Below are 13,834 nucleotides of genomic sequence, written 5' to 3' on the forward strand. Positions count from 1 at the left end.
CAGTGCATTATCAGGTTGTTAATGCTTGCTGCTTGCCAGTTGCTACTGTGTGGTTTTGACTTTTACTTCTAGAAGTGTTATTCAAACTCCAAAAATATTATCTTGCAAAAAAGTCATCTTCACAGAGTGATCTAGAAAATAAATTGTGAGACAAAATTGAAGTTCCGTGTAGGAATCTTGCAACCTATTTAGAAAGTAATGGAAAAGAATGAATCGCTTATATAAATTCATTGCAAGTGTTATCAGAATATTACAAGTTACCCTTTTATCTATTCAAGAATACAAAGCAGGCCTTAGCCTCCTGCACAAACTGATGAACCATAAGTAAACCCCGATCTACCACTCTTAGAAATACAATCATCAATAGGAGGTCAATGGCTTGACATACAAAGAAACAGTGGCTAAGTTATCAAACTAATACAACAAGAGCACTGCAGCCACCCGCTGCTTCACATCCTGCATCTAAATTAGGACGAAAGACAGTAAAAAATGAATAAATTCTGCCACTCTAAGCCTTGGACCGCCTAAACTCAAACCAGATTTCATAGTGATTAAAAAGCAAGCTATCATGTGTATGCTTTCCAATGTACTCCAGGCCTAAACTCGTAAGCCGCTTTGTACATTCGTCTCCTCCCAATCGCGAACAGAACTTAATATTATGGGACACAAAGATTCGCCCATCAAAAGGTTTCAATTTATTTGTCAATCTCTCTAATCCAACCCACACAAGCTTATCAGGCATATGAAGAAACACTGCACTAGCATAGATCAAGTCATAGACAACGTCTGAACCAAATCTGCTGAAGTCCATATTCTCGCCTTTCACAATCAAAGGGCGCTTGGGCAGAAGACCTTGGGAAGGAAGCTCATATCTAAAGGCAGCCATTAGTGATAGCTCATCTCTTTCAAGACAGTGGAAGTGTCCAGCATTAAGATAGCGAATGAAATGCAAACCAACTCGGAGGGTACCACAGCCAATCTCAAGGACATGCGATTCAGGCTTCAGATGGGTGGACTGAGCGAGGAACTCAAAAACATCTCGGCCACCTGCCCAAGGCTCACCATAGTTACTGTGGTGCTCTTCAGTAAGGAGCTCACCAGGGCATGGGAGGGCGGTGTGGTTTTCCGACTCAGGTCCTTCATAGTGAGATATACCCTTGAATCTAAAAATCAGAAAATTTTGGTCAAATTTTTGCAGGAAATCAATATATTCAGAGAACATGAAATGCACAACTTTCCGGAGAATCATTTAACAACAAACATGTGAACATGTGAAATTTGCTGCACAGAAAAGCACGAGGAGAAAAAGGTTCCCAACTAAGAGAACACTCCAGTTAAAGAAATCACCAAATAACAAACATAACACATAGAAACACTTATCGAAACAAAAGAAATAGAAAAAATCACTTCAAAGACCTTCCATGTTCTATAAACCTAGAAAATGATCAAAAACTTCATCTTTTCCTTGTTCTCCCACCTAACCCTGTGGTTCACATAAACCAAACAGAGCACTATGGTACTTGCCAAACTCAACAACTAAAATAACTAGTGTAAAGAAAATACAGCAATTTAACCAACAATTTTGAATTAACCTTCACAGAACTAAACACAAATCAAACTTTACTGAGGTAATCCCATGTAAATCGAAGTTGACTGATCTAATTTCATATCTCACATCCTCCCTTTGACACAAATGCACATGAAGCATACGAGCTGGTACTTAAAACTTAAAGTTGACAACTTTGAACCCAAGATTAGAGAGTTAATCCAAGTAAACTTAGACCCAAGTTCATGCATTTTCTTGTATATGTTCACCCTCCTCCCCTTGCACATTCAAGATAATATTAACCCTTTTCTAAACTCTTTTGAGGCACAATTGTAGACCAAATCCCAATACCATCACAAAAACCAATTGAAGTCCCAAATCCCAAGCCCATTGCACACATCCAAAATCCCCATTTCCAATCACACAAACAAATACAAATATAATAGAGACAGAGAGAGAGTACGGACTGTAAGAGATCTTGGAGCTGCTCAGCTCTGGTACGAGGGTTAATTCCCTTACGCAACACGTTATCCTGCATATGCAACCCATTCACTCGGATCTGATCCTTCACCCACTCCACATCCTCCTTCGACGACCATATTGACTCTCCTCCGCCCTCTGACACGCTGACACGTGTACCATCACCATCGCCGGCACGTGGTACACTAACATCGCCGCCGGTAGCACTAGCTGGAGCACCGCCGGCGTCGCGGCCACCACAAGAGCACGACGACGACAAAGAGGACAAGAGGAAGAAGAAGAAGATTGCGGCCACAGAGGCCGCCAGAACCAGCGCCGGCACTGTTATCACTATCCCCTTTGGTGACGATGTTGATGATGACGACGACCACAGAGCCATGTGATGTGTCTGTATGTCGTCAATTTACGCCAAGTCTACAAGACTGATTTTTGGGTCTGCAGAAAACACTGGAAATTTTGGGACATTGATTTGGGGCCGACACTTACGATGTCGTTTCATGGGGCACGAGGAGTTTTTTATTTAACTTTTGGATTCAACCTTTCATGTGATTGGTGGTGTGGAGACTTGTGTCGTCTCTTCTCGGATGTTGTTTTGAGTAGCATGCATGCTACGGTGTCGCATGGAATATGTTTAAAAAGTATAGCCGCTTTGGGAGGGCATCAATCTGGCCGAATCGATTAAATTGGCCGATTAAATTCGTAATTATTGATTTGATTTGATTTTGATAAAATGAAAAAAAGTTAAATGGTTAAAAATCGAACCAAACTGTATATTATTTAGTTTAGTTTAATTTTGAACTTTTATAAACTGACATAAACCGAATTGGACTGTCTACCTGCATATTTATTTATATTTAATTTTACACGTGTAGTCTTCTAATTAGAAAATAACTAAATATGAATGTTAAATTGTAGCTATATTAGTTATTTATTGAAATTTGAAGTTTTATTGTAAATTGAGTTTTTAGATGCCTATAAAATGAAAAAAGTATATAGCAAGTTGTGAATTTATTGATTATAATTGGGCTAACAATGTTGAAAAAATGCAAAAGGAAAGAGATTTGGACTTAGGCCCAAATCGGCCGTACCAAACCGTTTTAAATTGGTTTGGTTTTGTTCGGTTTTCTTTGTAATTTTTATAAAAATCAAATCGTTATAATGTAATTGATTCGGCGATCAGGATTGTGCCCACCTGAAATGGTCGTGCTGCTATACTTTAAATATATTTTTTTTATTTTTTTTTTTATGAAAAATATTTAAACAATATAGCCTTGTGGCTATATTATTTAAAGGGAATTATTGCATTTTTTACATGACAATTTTGTCATATTATTTTAGGGTTTAAGGCTAAAATACCGCTTTAGCTCAATATATTTCTTCAATTATTTTATTTATACAATCGACATTGGGGAATGAGAATTTAAATTCTTTATGATACCTCCTCCCATAATCCCATTCTAATGGGGTGGTTTTTCACCTCCTCCCATTCTCAAGTTTTTCTCAGTGCTAACTAATGAATCACAAATGACAATGTGTTAGACAAGACTCAGCTCATCAGTAGTATTATCAGCTTTTGTGTATTCCCCATAATCTTGGGCTAGAGCTATTTTTTCAATTATTTTATTTATACTAGTGATATTAGGGAATGAGAATTTAAATTCTTTCCGATACCTCCCATTCTAATAATTTTCTTTAATTTAACATGTTACATTATCATATACATCAAACCGGCTATTTTAAAACACTTGATAAAAATGAGATCAAGATTATTAGCATAAAATCAATGACCCAAAAATGATGAAATGAGTCGAGAAGTTACAAAATTCTGTTAACAATTAATTGAACATAAATCAGCAAGCCTGACAAAATCAGTGTATAAGGGATCGTGTAAACAAATAATTAACAGACCCCAGTTGAAGCAACCCTAGTAGTAACATACATAATCACACAAAAGGGTAATGCTAGGCTTACCACATTTTTCATACCACATTCATACCACCTCTCTAATAGAGGTGGAGCCCACCAATACAATGGGGCCCACCTCTATTAGAGAGGTGGTATGAATGTGGTATGAAAAATGTGGTAAGCCTAGCATTTTCCCACACAAAACTCAAACTATGAAGTATAAACCCAAAAACACGCACACACATCTTATTCTTAGTATACCACATCTTATTCTTACTATACCACATCTTATCCTTCCTCAATCTCAGACAGTTAGATTAGATCAGACATCCTTCTTCTATGACGACCAAGTGTAACTCTCAAGTTTGGATCAGATGAGGTGATCAACTTGCTTCTCGTCTTGGATGATTCCGATATATTGCATTTCGGGCTTTCTGCAGGAAAAGTATCTGCTGCTTCCTGGGCGTATCGCGATTTTCTGTTTGCGTTTTGTAAGATTGCTTTGATTTGAGGATCTGAGTAACTCATTGATTGTGAGGCTGTGAATTGGATTGAACTTCTGGCCACAGACCTCAAACTTCTTGCTTTACCAACAACTTCTCTTTCTGCAGCACTTTGCCTTTGTCGACTAGCTGCAGTGGAAGTCATGAACCGAGGCAATGAATTTGAAACATTGCCTTTACTTGTTTTCTCAGGCTTTCGTGGTGTTTCTACAGCTTCCTTCAGATATTCTTTGGGACTAATGGGGGCCTTCTCATCTTCTAAAGGTCCATAAGTGGTTGAGAAGAGCTTTCTGTTTTCGCGGAACAGCAAATCGACCTTTTGTATCTGGTTTTTAAGTTTATGGCATTCTTCTTCAGCTTCTCTCATGTTTTCTTCAAGTTCCTTGACCCTTTTCTCCCTGTGCCTCTTCAAGTCCTAAAACAATGCAAACGGTTACGAAGATTCACAGCTAAGGGAACCAAACAATTACCAAGAAACTACAGACAAGTACCTCTGATAATTCCCTATTACACTCTATAGCTCTAGCTCTCTTAGCGAAGCTCAAAGAACATATCGTCTCCCCAACATCTTCTTCACATGGGCTGACATGCACAAGCATCAAAACCTTCGAACCAGCACCTAAAGCATTTGCATTACCAAATAAATATTAAGCACTGTCAAGTCCAAATGGTGAAGAGGGTGTGAAAATCATGCGAATATGAGATCATTCTGCCCTGCTCGCGATAGCAATTGAAGGCACAAACTTAATGATTTGTGGTGGAGTCATTACCGTATATTACAAATGTAGTATAAGCTCATTTATACAGATTTTAAAATTAAAATTCTATGTTAATCAAATTAAATAACTTTGAATTGTCTGTATGTGTAAAGAAACTCAGTTCCATAACCAAATTTAAAGAATGTGGTAATCTACCTAAGGAATCTTTCAGGATTTGTGTAAGCTTGCTGTTCCTGCAACCAAAATTTTAAAGTCCATCAGATTCTAGCTGAATCAGCACGCAAAGAGAAACACCTCAAAAGGCCTGTCTTAGAGGAATTTATAACCAACAGTACAGATCCACTCACCAAGGGAAAAAATAAAAAGGCAAAGTGAAGAAGGCAACTAAAGCTGACAACCAACTAATTTACCTGTAAGGCACATGGCCTCGCTTCCGTCTTAGAGCAGCAATGACATCACCCAAAGCTGAAAGAGAGAGATTTATGGCCCTTCCCTCATCAAGTGTTAGTCCAGTTGCTCCTGTTTTCAGCAACCGTTCACTTCCACCAAGATCAACCATCCACAGTTTACCCACTTCCCTTTTAGCTTCCGAAGCATCCCCGTGCCGGAATATGGTTATCCTCGTTAAGCTAGATATATGAAGCTAAAAAGATAACGTAATTATCGACCAAAATTAATCCAATGGAAAATTGTGAAAAATCTAACTAGACCTGGAACCCACCAGTGAGACCGGCTAGATGCCTCATTTACATTAGTCCAAGAAGTAGATCTAACTCTCCTCCCCCTATTATACCACCATCTAGCTTTACCAAAATCAACGATTTGCACTTCCGTTAGACCCTCGATTTCCACTAATCCCTTTGGATCTGTTTGAATGTTGAGATTGCTGTAGTAAAGTTAGCCAAACCAAAGTAAGCAGTCTAATAAATGGCCTGCAATTGTCGCCTCCTCTAATGAATTACTCAGGGCACTAAAATGAAAGTTTATTACCATCTTGTTACAGCTTCATGTGGCCTACAAGCTGGTTTTGGGGACAGTAGATCTCTGAGACTGCCCATGTAAACTTCTAACATGCTCATTGAAAAAGTGATATAAGATGAGCTATCCAAAGAGGCTTGACAGAAAAGCTCTTTGAGAGCTCGAGGAATTATTCCTGGCTGCTCACTTGTGCCATCCTGCAGATGCATTCAAATCCATCCTTCACACATATTTGAACAACAAATATACATCAACCAGGTAACTGCAACAACCGCTGAATTTTAAGTTTCTATCACTAACCATGGTAAATGTCTTGCCAGTGCCAGTTTGACCATGAGCAAAAATACATACATTGTGCCCATCAAGTGCAGATCTGAGAATTGGTTTCACCTCAGCAAATACATCTTCTACAGAATTTGGAAACATGATAGAGTCTCTCTTACTACAACTGAAACAATTAATTAACAAATAATCAAACTTGTAAAACACGCATATATCTTCTCCGATCAATTAATTAACACTAACCTTGGCTGGTTTCTTGAGGAAAAACCTTATCAAAGTCAAATCCTTTTCTTGTTCCAGCTGACTTAACCACAATCTTCTCCGATCCAGCTGAAATGGGTTCTCTGATTCTTCTCTTGTCTATCAGTAGAAATGGTCGGACCCGACAAAACACTCGAATGTTGCCTGAACATTCACTTCACTTAATACAATAAAACAGAAAAGCATTAAAGGTAAGTTTATGATTAACCACACAACCTTTGATGTCTATAATCTTATTCAAAGCTTCTCTCCGTTTCTCATCCCACAACTTATGCCGCAGCTTCAACTGTGAGATTTCACCTACAAACCCAATTGGCCCCAAGATCATATCAACTGCTTGGACTAAGACAGTGGCCTAATCACTAACTTGAAACTGAAACTCAAAAACTTTACCTTCAAGATTTGATATGGACTGCTGAAGCTCATTCTTTTCGTGCTCAGGGATGACATTGACATCAGTACAGATGGTGGGAAGAGGAGGTGAATCAGAAAAATAAGAAACTGGGGGAAGCCTATCAATGGAATCTGGGTTTGATTCCATGTGAGATGTTTGAAAGGACTCTTTTGCACTAACTGAAACCAGTGAGATCTGTTCATTTTCAGTTGAAATGAGCATTTCTCTCACAGAAAATAACTGGCCCTTTGAAGAAAGATGAACTATTGGGGCAGAGGAAGAAAGAGATTTAACTATTCAACAGAGATAAAAAGAAAAAGTCACAAAACCAAGATATTTATATGTAATATACAAAAAGACCCAGTAATTTTAGATTACTCTAAACCAAAGCAGTTCCTTCAATCAAGCACAACAAGAATTGTTTATGTCTGTAGAAAAGTTACAGTTTGGTACTAGAAGTAGACCAGTCTATGTTAATAAATGACCCAATAATGAAGAAACTGAAAATTTATATAAATAAAGCACTTCCAACTTCCAAGTACAAGAAAAAGTTATACAGAGAAAGTAAACGAGGCTCATACATCTCTCATATTTAAAAGCAGCCAAATAGAAAACCTCAGATCATATTTGAAGTAGAAAATACTAAATTTTGCTCTGTTTAAAAAAACAGAGTAAAATAGAAATGGCAGAATTCAGCTAGAGAAGAACGAAAAGTCAAAAACTAAGCACAGATTTCGAAGAACCCTGAGGAAAAATGGAAACCCAGTTGGTGCAAGTTACTTTCAATGATTGAATACTATAGGACCATGATTAGCAAGCAAGCAAGCAGTTGAGAGTTCTTGTTGCGGTTTTGAGGGTTACTAAGGTAAATTACACCACAAAAGAAAGAGAGAAAAAAAAAAAGTTTTTTAAGATTCTTGTTTTGGGTGGTCAAGATCTAAAACTGAACTGTTTAAAGTAGTTCTTTTACAGACAGGGTACAGGACAGAGGAGCGTGTGGAGCGGAGGGGCAAAAGTGAAATAAGGAGGGAAAACTTGCAGTGCTTCTACTATTTACACCCATTACATTTAACATTACACCCCACCAAACTTTTGGTTTTTTTTTTCGTAAATCACCACACACCCCCCCACCAAACTTAACCACTCCACTAGCGCTTATTCTAAGTAAGTTTTTCTTTGTTAGTTCTGTTTCTCTTTGCTTTATTGTTATCTGGTTGAGTGGAGGTGTTGTTCCCTCCATCCCCAGAGACTTTCTGTTGGTTTCTCTTTATTTTAATGAAGCATCTCTTTGACCCAAAAAATAATAATAATAAATTCCTCATCTATTTCTATTTTCAAAATTAATTTTTTTTATTATAAATAATTTCGATTCAGCCCACATTTTTCGGCCCACAAGTAAACTGGAATTTGGGCCTTGGGCTAATATATGTGGTTCGGTTGGCCCTTGGGCTAATATAATGTGTAGTTGGATTTGGGCTTTGGGTCTGAACTTGAACCTCTTCTTCTATTGGGTACTGACTGAGGAAGGCCCATTGATTGGGAATATAATCTTTTTTTTTCTGGGTCATAAATAGAGAATAGAATCAGACTTCGGTTTGTTGATATGTATTTATTTAGGGTAATTAGTTAAGAGCAATGCTACTCTTACCACATTTGTATATCACATTCTCATACTACCTTATGTGGTCGATGAAGTGGACAACCATATCAATTAAAAAGTGTCAATAAATCATAAAAGAAAATAAAATATTAAATTAATTTTAATTGATTTGTTGTCCACCTCATCTACCGTATAAAGTGGTATGAGAATGTGGTATACAAATATGGTAAGAGTAGCATTATTCATTAGTGTGGGGGCTTTTTCATTCTGTCAGCTATTGACGGGCCTAGGCTGTTGTAAAGAGCCAAATGTGGGAAATTGTCCTTGAGTCTGAGTTCAAAAAACATACCACAAGAGTGCTTCGAAAAGGTAGCTGAGCCTTAAGAAACACATTGGTCTTCTTCACCAATGAAACCAACAGTTGCTTACAAATAAATTATTGGTTTGGCTTGAGAAGCTTATGGCATGGAAGCTAAGCATTCATGAGTTTAGCATGAGAGAGAGAGAGAGAGAGAGAGCAGATTTTCTACGAGAAACAGAGGGTTAAAGCAAAGGATTTCGAGAGAATTTGCTTAGAAGAGAGAGAGAGCCAGAGAGACAGAGATTAAGGTGGAAGAATGGGTGCTTTGAGTAATTTTTTGGCAACTTGACGAAGGGTTCGTCAGGCTTTGGAATGGCTTGCCAGATGAGAAGATGGATGAATAGGGCTCGAAATTAAAGTGTTCTAGGGATGAGAGGTGTTGCTTGCTTCCTTTGGAAGTGAGTTGTAAGATGATGGGTAGGAGATGCCTCTTTTATAGGCGTTGGAAGCTCATTCTTCCCAAGGAACCCTAGATGGTTCCTCCCCAATCTACCAAGTCTCCCCCTCCCTTTCTCTTCTCTTCCTTTGATTCATCTTTATTTTGTGAAATCTTCCTTAGTTCAAGCACTCAAAGATAAGATTTTTAGAGGCTCTAGAGCCTTCCCGCAGCTGTTCTAGTAGCAATCTCTTATATTTGGTTACCATCTCTCCTTCTTTCCTCCCTTATTCATGGCAAGAGCTGGTAGGAGAAAGAGATGGGTAACATCGTTGGTTTGAAGGGTGCTGCGCACGCTAATATCAATTGGTTCTTCGAATGGTCTACCTTGGGTTTGTTTCTTGGCCATGTGTTGGAGACTCCCAGCAATCTGCACACATGAGTAACCCTTGGCTTTTGTCGTGGTTTTGTCTCCAGCCATGTGCTGGAGACTTTCAGATATTTTGTTGGTCATTTGGGCCTTCCTAAGGTGATGGGTTAGTCTATTAAGGGAATAGGCCAACTTCCTAAAGTGATAGATTATTTTTACTAAGGTAATACGCCAATTTTCTAAGGTAATGAGCTACATTTTTCTCTATTTCATGCTTACCCACATATTTGGGCTCAAGAAATGGGCTCGAGTTTTAGGGCTCCCAAGCAGCCCAAAACTTCCACTTCTTGGCCCATCAATGGGCCTCGTGAATGCTCGTAACCATCCATACCACAACCCACTCAATAAGCCCCGGGCATTTGCGTGGCTTGGGCCCACTTAATTTTAATTGATTTGTTGTCCACCTCATCTACCATATAAAGTGGTATGAGAATGTGGTATACAAATGTGGTAAGAGTAGCATTATTCATTAGTGTGGGGGCTTTTTCGTTCTGGCAGCTATTGACGGGCCTAGGCTGTTGTAAAGAGCCAAATGTGGGAAATTGTCCTTGAGTCTGAGTTCAAAAAACATACCACAAGAGTGCTTCGAAAGGGTAGCTGAGCCTTAAGAAGCACATTGGTCTTCTTCACCAATGAAACCAACAGTTGCTTACAAATAAATTATTGGTTTGGCTTGAGAAGCTTATGGCATGGAAGCTAAGCATTCATGAGTTTAGCATGAGAGAGAGAGAGAGAGAGAGAGAGAGAGAGAGAAGATTTTCTACGAGAAACAGAGGGTTAAAGCAACGGATTTCGAGAGAATTTGCTTAGAAGAGAGAGAGAGCCAGAGAGACAGAGATTAAGGTGGAAGAATGGGTGCTTTGAGTAATTTTTTGTCAGCTTGACGAAGGGTTCGTCAGGCTTTGGAATGGCTTGCCAGATGAGAAGATGGATGAATAGGGCTCGAAATTAAAGTGTTCTAGGGATGAGAGGTGTTGCTTGCTTCCTTTGGAAGTGGGTTGTAAGATGATGGGTAGGAGATGCCTCTTTTATAGGCGTTGGAAGCTCCTTCTTCCCAAGGAACCCTAGATGGTTCCTCCCCAATCTACCAAGTCTCCCCCTCCCTTTCTCTTCTCTTCCTTTGATTCATCTTTATTTTGTGAAATCTTCCTTAGTCCAAGCACTCAAAGATAAGATTTTTAGAGGCTCTAGAGCCTTCCCGCAGCTGTTCTAGTAGCAATCTCTTATATTTGGTTACCATCTCTCCTTCTTTCCTCCCTTATTCATGGCAAGAGCTGGTAGGAGAAAGAGATGGGTAACATCGTTGGTTTGAAGGGTGCTGCGCACGCTAATATCAATTGGTTCTTCGAATGGTCTACCTTGGGTTTGTTTCTTGGCCATGTGTTGGAGACTCCCAGCAATCTGCATACGTGAGTAACCCTTGGCTTTTGTCGTGGTTTTGTCTCCAGCCATGTGCTGGAGACTTTCAGATATTTTGTTGGTCATTTGGGCCTTCCTAAGGTGATGGGTTAGTCTATTAAGGGAATGGGCCAACTTCCTAAAGTGATAGATTATTTTTACTAAGGTAATGGGCCAATTTTCTAAGGTAATGAGCTACATTTTTCTCTATTTCATGCTTACCCACATATTTGGGCTCAAGAAATGGGCTCGAGTTTTAGGGCTCCCAAGCAGCCCAAAACTTCCACTTCTTGGCCCATCAATGGGCCTCGTGAATGCTCGTAACCATCCATACCACAACCCACTCAATAAGCCCCGGGCATTTGCGTGGCTTGGGCCCACTTAAACTTGTAGCGTGGTTAGGTGCAAAATAATGGTTTTTCACTTGGCATGGCATGTCGATTAGCATACTCATGCTCGAAGGCTATGATGCTTGATGAGATAATTAGCATGGGTTCATAGAGCCAGTGCATTTTATAGGCTCGTTTCAACTCTCAGCGTGACGGATTACATATTTATTTTACATGGCATGTGGATCATGACTCATGCGAGCGTGTATGACGAATTTTCACATGCCCACACCAAGTTTCTTATCAGTAAGGTATTGCATTGGGCCGGGAATTTATTTAGGCCCAACCCTGGATTTTTTGGGCCTCAACAATTAGTTAATCAATTTCTTGAATATAATTTTTGTTATTTGTATGAGATGAAAATATATAATTTACAAAAAAAAACTGAATGATTTTTCACATGATTTAGTGTATTTTTGTATTGTATTTCGTACTCTAGCTAGTCATTTCAAACTCAAAATATTATATGATACAAAAAGTTCAATATATTTAGGCATTCTTAAATACATTTTATCTAGTAGTTTGAAGGTTTTTTTTTTTAAATAATCAACGTAATTTTATTATCCAAATTCAAATATATTTATAAGATGATCAAAGTTCAAATTTATTTTTCATAAATTCTTTTATCCACATGCAACTTAAGAGTAGGAAGAGTTAGGGGATAAGCCTTCATTCATAGTCTAATTTAACTTTACAAGGCTATTAAAGTATTTATGTGGTCTTAGCCAAATATATATATATATATATATATATATATATATATATATATATATATGTATATTAGTCCCGTTCTCTTGGTATATATATATATACTAGCCTCTTTGCATGCGCATCCGCGCCTGCGAGAGGCTTTTTAAAAGAAAAAATTAAATTTATTTTAGAATTAAAAAAGATAATGGGTAGTTACGTTCCATAAAAAGAGGATCCATTATCTGATTTCTCTTTTAATTTTAAATTTTTTTAATATGAAAAAGTGTAAATTTACCATATTATCCTCACTTAATTAATAATTTCAATTCTTAATGTTTGCATTAACCAAGGGCATTTTCTGGTATTTTGAATGTTTCACCATTCTCTATCTTTTGCTTTATATATATAGATACATAAACGATTTATGTAAGGGACTAGCTTCTATTGAACATTTCCAATAAATGCATTTTCTATTAATAAGAACAAATAATTTATTCGGAATTTGAATAATTAATAGTTGCCTTCTCGATTAGCACTTGGTATTCGCTTTTAGTGAGTTGACATTTGGCGGGGGGCAACGGAAAACCCAAAAAAGGCAAAGTGGTCCAAGTCATGTGGCGCATTGGATGTCTTATTGGAATTTCCAGTTTGACCGCCTTGTATTGATGCCTACCACCTCACCAAACCTATTTTGAATATGCACACTATCCCCACTCTTAATGGGCGAGGAGGGGAGAGGAAAAAAAAAAAAAAAAAGACATATAAAATTACAAAACTATGCCTATTTTTAATGGGTGATAATGGGTATTTGCGAATTCACACAATATGGCCGTTAGCTTAATGAGTGGCTAATATGTCCACCAGTGGCGGAGTTATAAATTTTTTATAGAGGGAGCATCTCATATATTGATTTTTTTTTTCTTTACGGTGACATTTTAATTAATTTTTTGCTTTATACAAATTCATAAATTTAATTACTATACTCTATTATTTTATATATCATATTAACTATCTATTCATCATTGATACTAGTAAAAGATATTGCATCTACTTAGTTAAATATACACACAAACAAAATTCAAATGTCCTATCCCAAAAAAAATAAAAATTCAAATGGTAGTTTATTACTACAATCAAAGTCAAAATAAGACAAAAAAAGATTATGTGTAGTAATAATAGTGGAAAAGGGGAAGAAGAAAAACATAAAAGACACTTTGAAGTTTGATAAAAAATATGTAATTATGTTAAGAAACCGAAGGTCTCAAGAACATTGAGAGGGGGCCATAGCATAGGACCTCCCATGGGCCTTAGCTCCATCCGCCCTTGATGTCCACCCATTTTTAACACGACTCGTCTCCGACCCGAATAATGATTTTTTCATAAAAATTTCTTTTGTGTTAACGCATCGTGTATAATATTGTCATGTTTACGTTAAACCAGCAAACATGTTTTTTATATAAATTTTGGATGACATGCCACGTGTTAATTATCAACTAATTATATAAATTTAGATAAATATGGG

The 13,834-nt window shown here is 37.7% G+C and overlaps 2 protein-coding genes across 2 annotated transcripts; both read right to left on the reverse strand.

Moving 5' to 3' along the window:
- Positions 1 to 201: 201 nt before the first annotated feature.
- Positions 202 to 2,571, reverse strand: LOC110759791 (S-adenosyl-L-methionine-dependent methyltransferases superfamily protein). The gene is made up of 2 exons (XM_021961927.2): positions 2,014 to 2,571; positions 202 to 1,163 (listed from the first exon to the last, which is right to left on the reverse strand). The coding sequence occupies exons 1-2, from the start codon at positions 2,403 to 2,405 to the stop codon at positions 509 to 511; spliced, it is 1,047 nt and encodes a 348-aa protein (XP_021817619.2). The 5' UTR covers positions 2,406 to 2,571; the 3' UTR covers positions 202 to 508.
- Positions 2,572 to 3,771: 1,200 nt separating this feature from the next.
- Positions 3,772 to 8,004, reverse strand: LOC110759748 (P-loop containing nucleoside triphosphate hydrolases superfamily protein). Its single transcript, XM_021961865.2, has 10 exons — positions 7,068 to 8,004; positions 6,891 to 6,974; positions 6,657 to 6,818; positions 6,432 to 6,538; positions 6,144 to 6,328; positions 5,875 to 6,039; positions 5,564 to 5,782; positions 5,349 to 5,386; positions 4,926 to 5,053; positions 3,772 to 4,849 (listed from the first exon to the last, which is right to left on the reverse strand). The coding sequence occupies exons 1-10, from the start codon at positions 7,288 to 7,290 to the stop codon at positions 4,244 to 4,246; spliced, it is 1,917 nt and encodes a 638-aa protein (XP_021817557.2). The 5' UTR covers positions 7,291 to 8,004; the 3' UTR covers positions 3,772 to 4,243.
- Between the last annotated feature and the right edge of the window lie 5,830 nt (positions 8,005 to 13,834).

The sequence above is a fragment of the Prunus avium genome, chromosome 6 (genome assembly GCF_965620075.1).
Source record: "Prunus avium chromosome 6, drPruAviu1.hap1.1, whole genome shotgun sequence".
NCBI classification, from domain to species: domain Eukaryota; kingdom Viridiplantae; phylum Streptophyta; class Magnoliopsida; order Rosales; family Rosaceae; genus Prunus; species Prunus avium.

Excerpts from the sequence above, each read along its gene's own strand:
- LOC110759791 (XM_021961927.2), bottom strand. The coding sequence starts at position 2,405 with ATGGCTCTGTGGTCGTCGTCATCATCAACATCGTCACCAAAGGGGATA. Across the intron at positions 1,164-2,013 it reads CAGCTCCAAGATCTCTTACA|ATTCAAGGGTATATCTCACT; the intron begins GTCCGTACTCTC and ends TCTGATTTTTAG.
- LOC110759748 (XM_021961865.2), bottom strand. The coding sequence starts at position 7,290 with ATGCTCATTTCAACTGAAAATGAACAGATCTCACTGGTTTCAGTTAGT. Across the intron at positions 6,329-6,431 it reads CTGGCAAGACATTTACCATG|GATGGCACAAGTGAGCAGCC; the intron begins GTTAGTGATAGA and ends ATGCATCTGCAG. Across the intron at positions 5,387-5,563 it reads CGAGGCCATGTGCCTTACAG|GAACAGCAAGCTTACACAAA; the intron begins GTAAATTAGTTG and ends TTTTGGTTGCAG.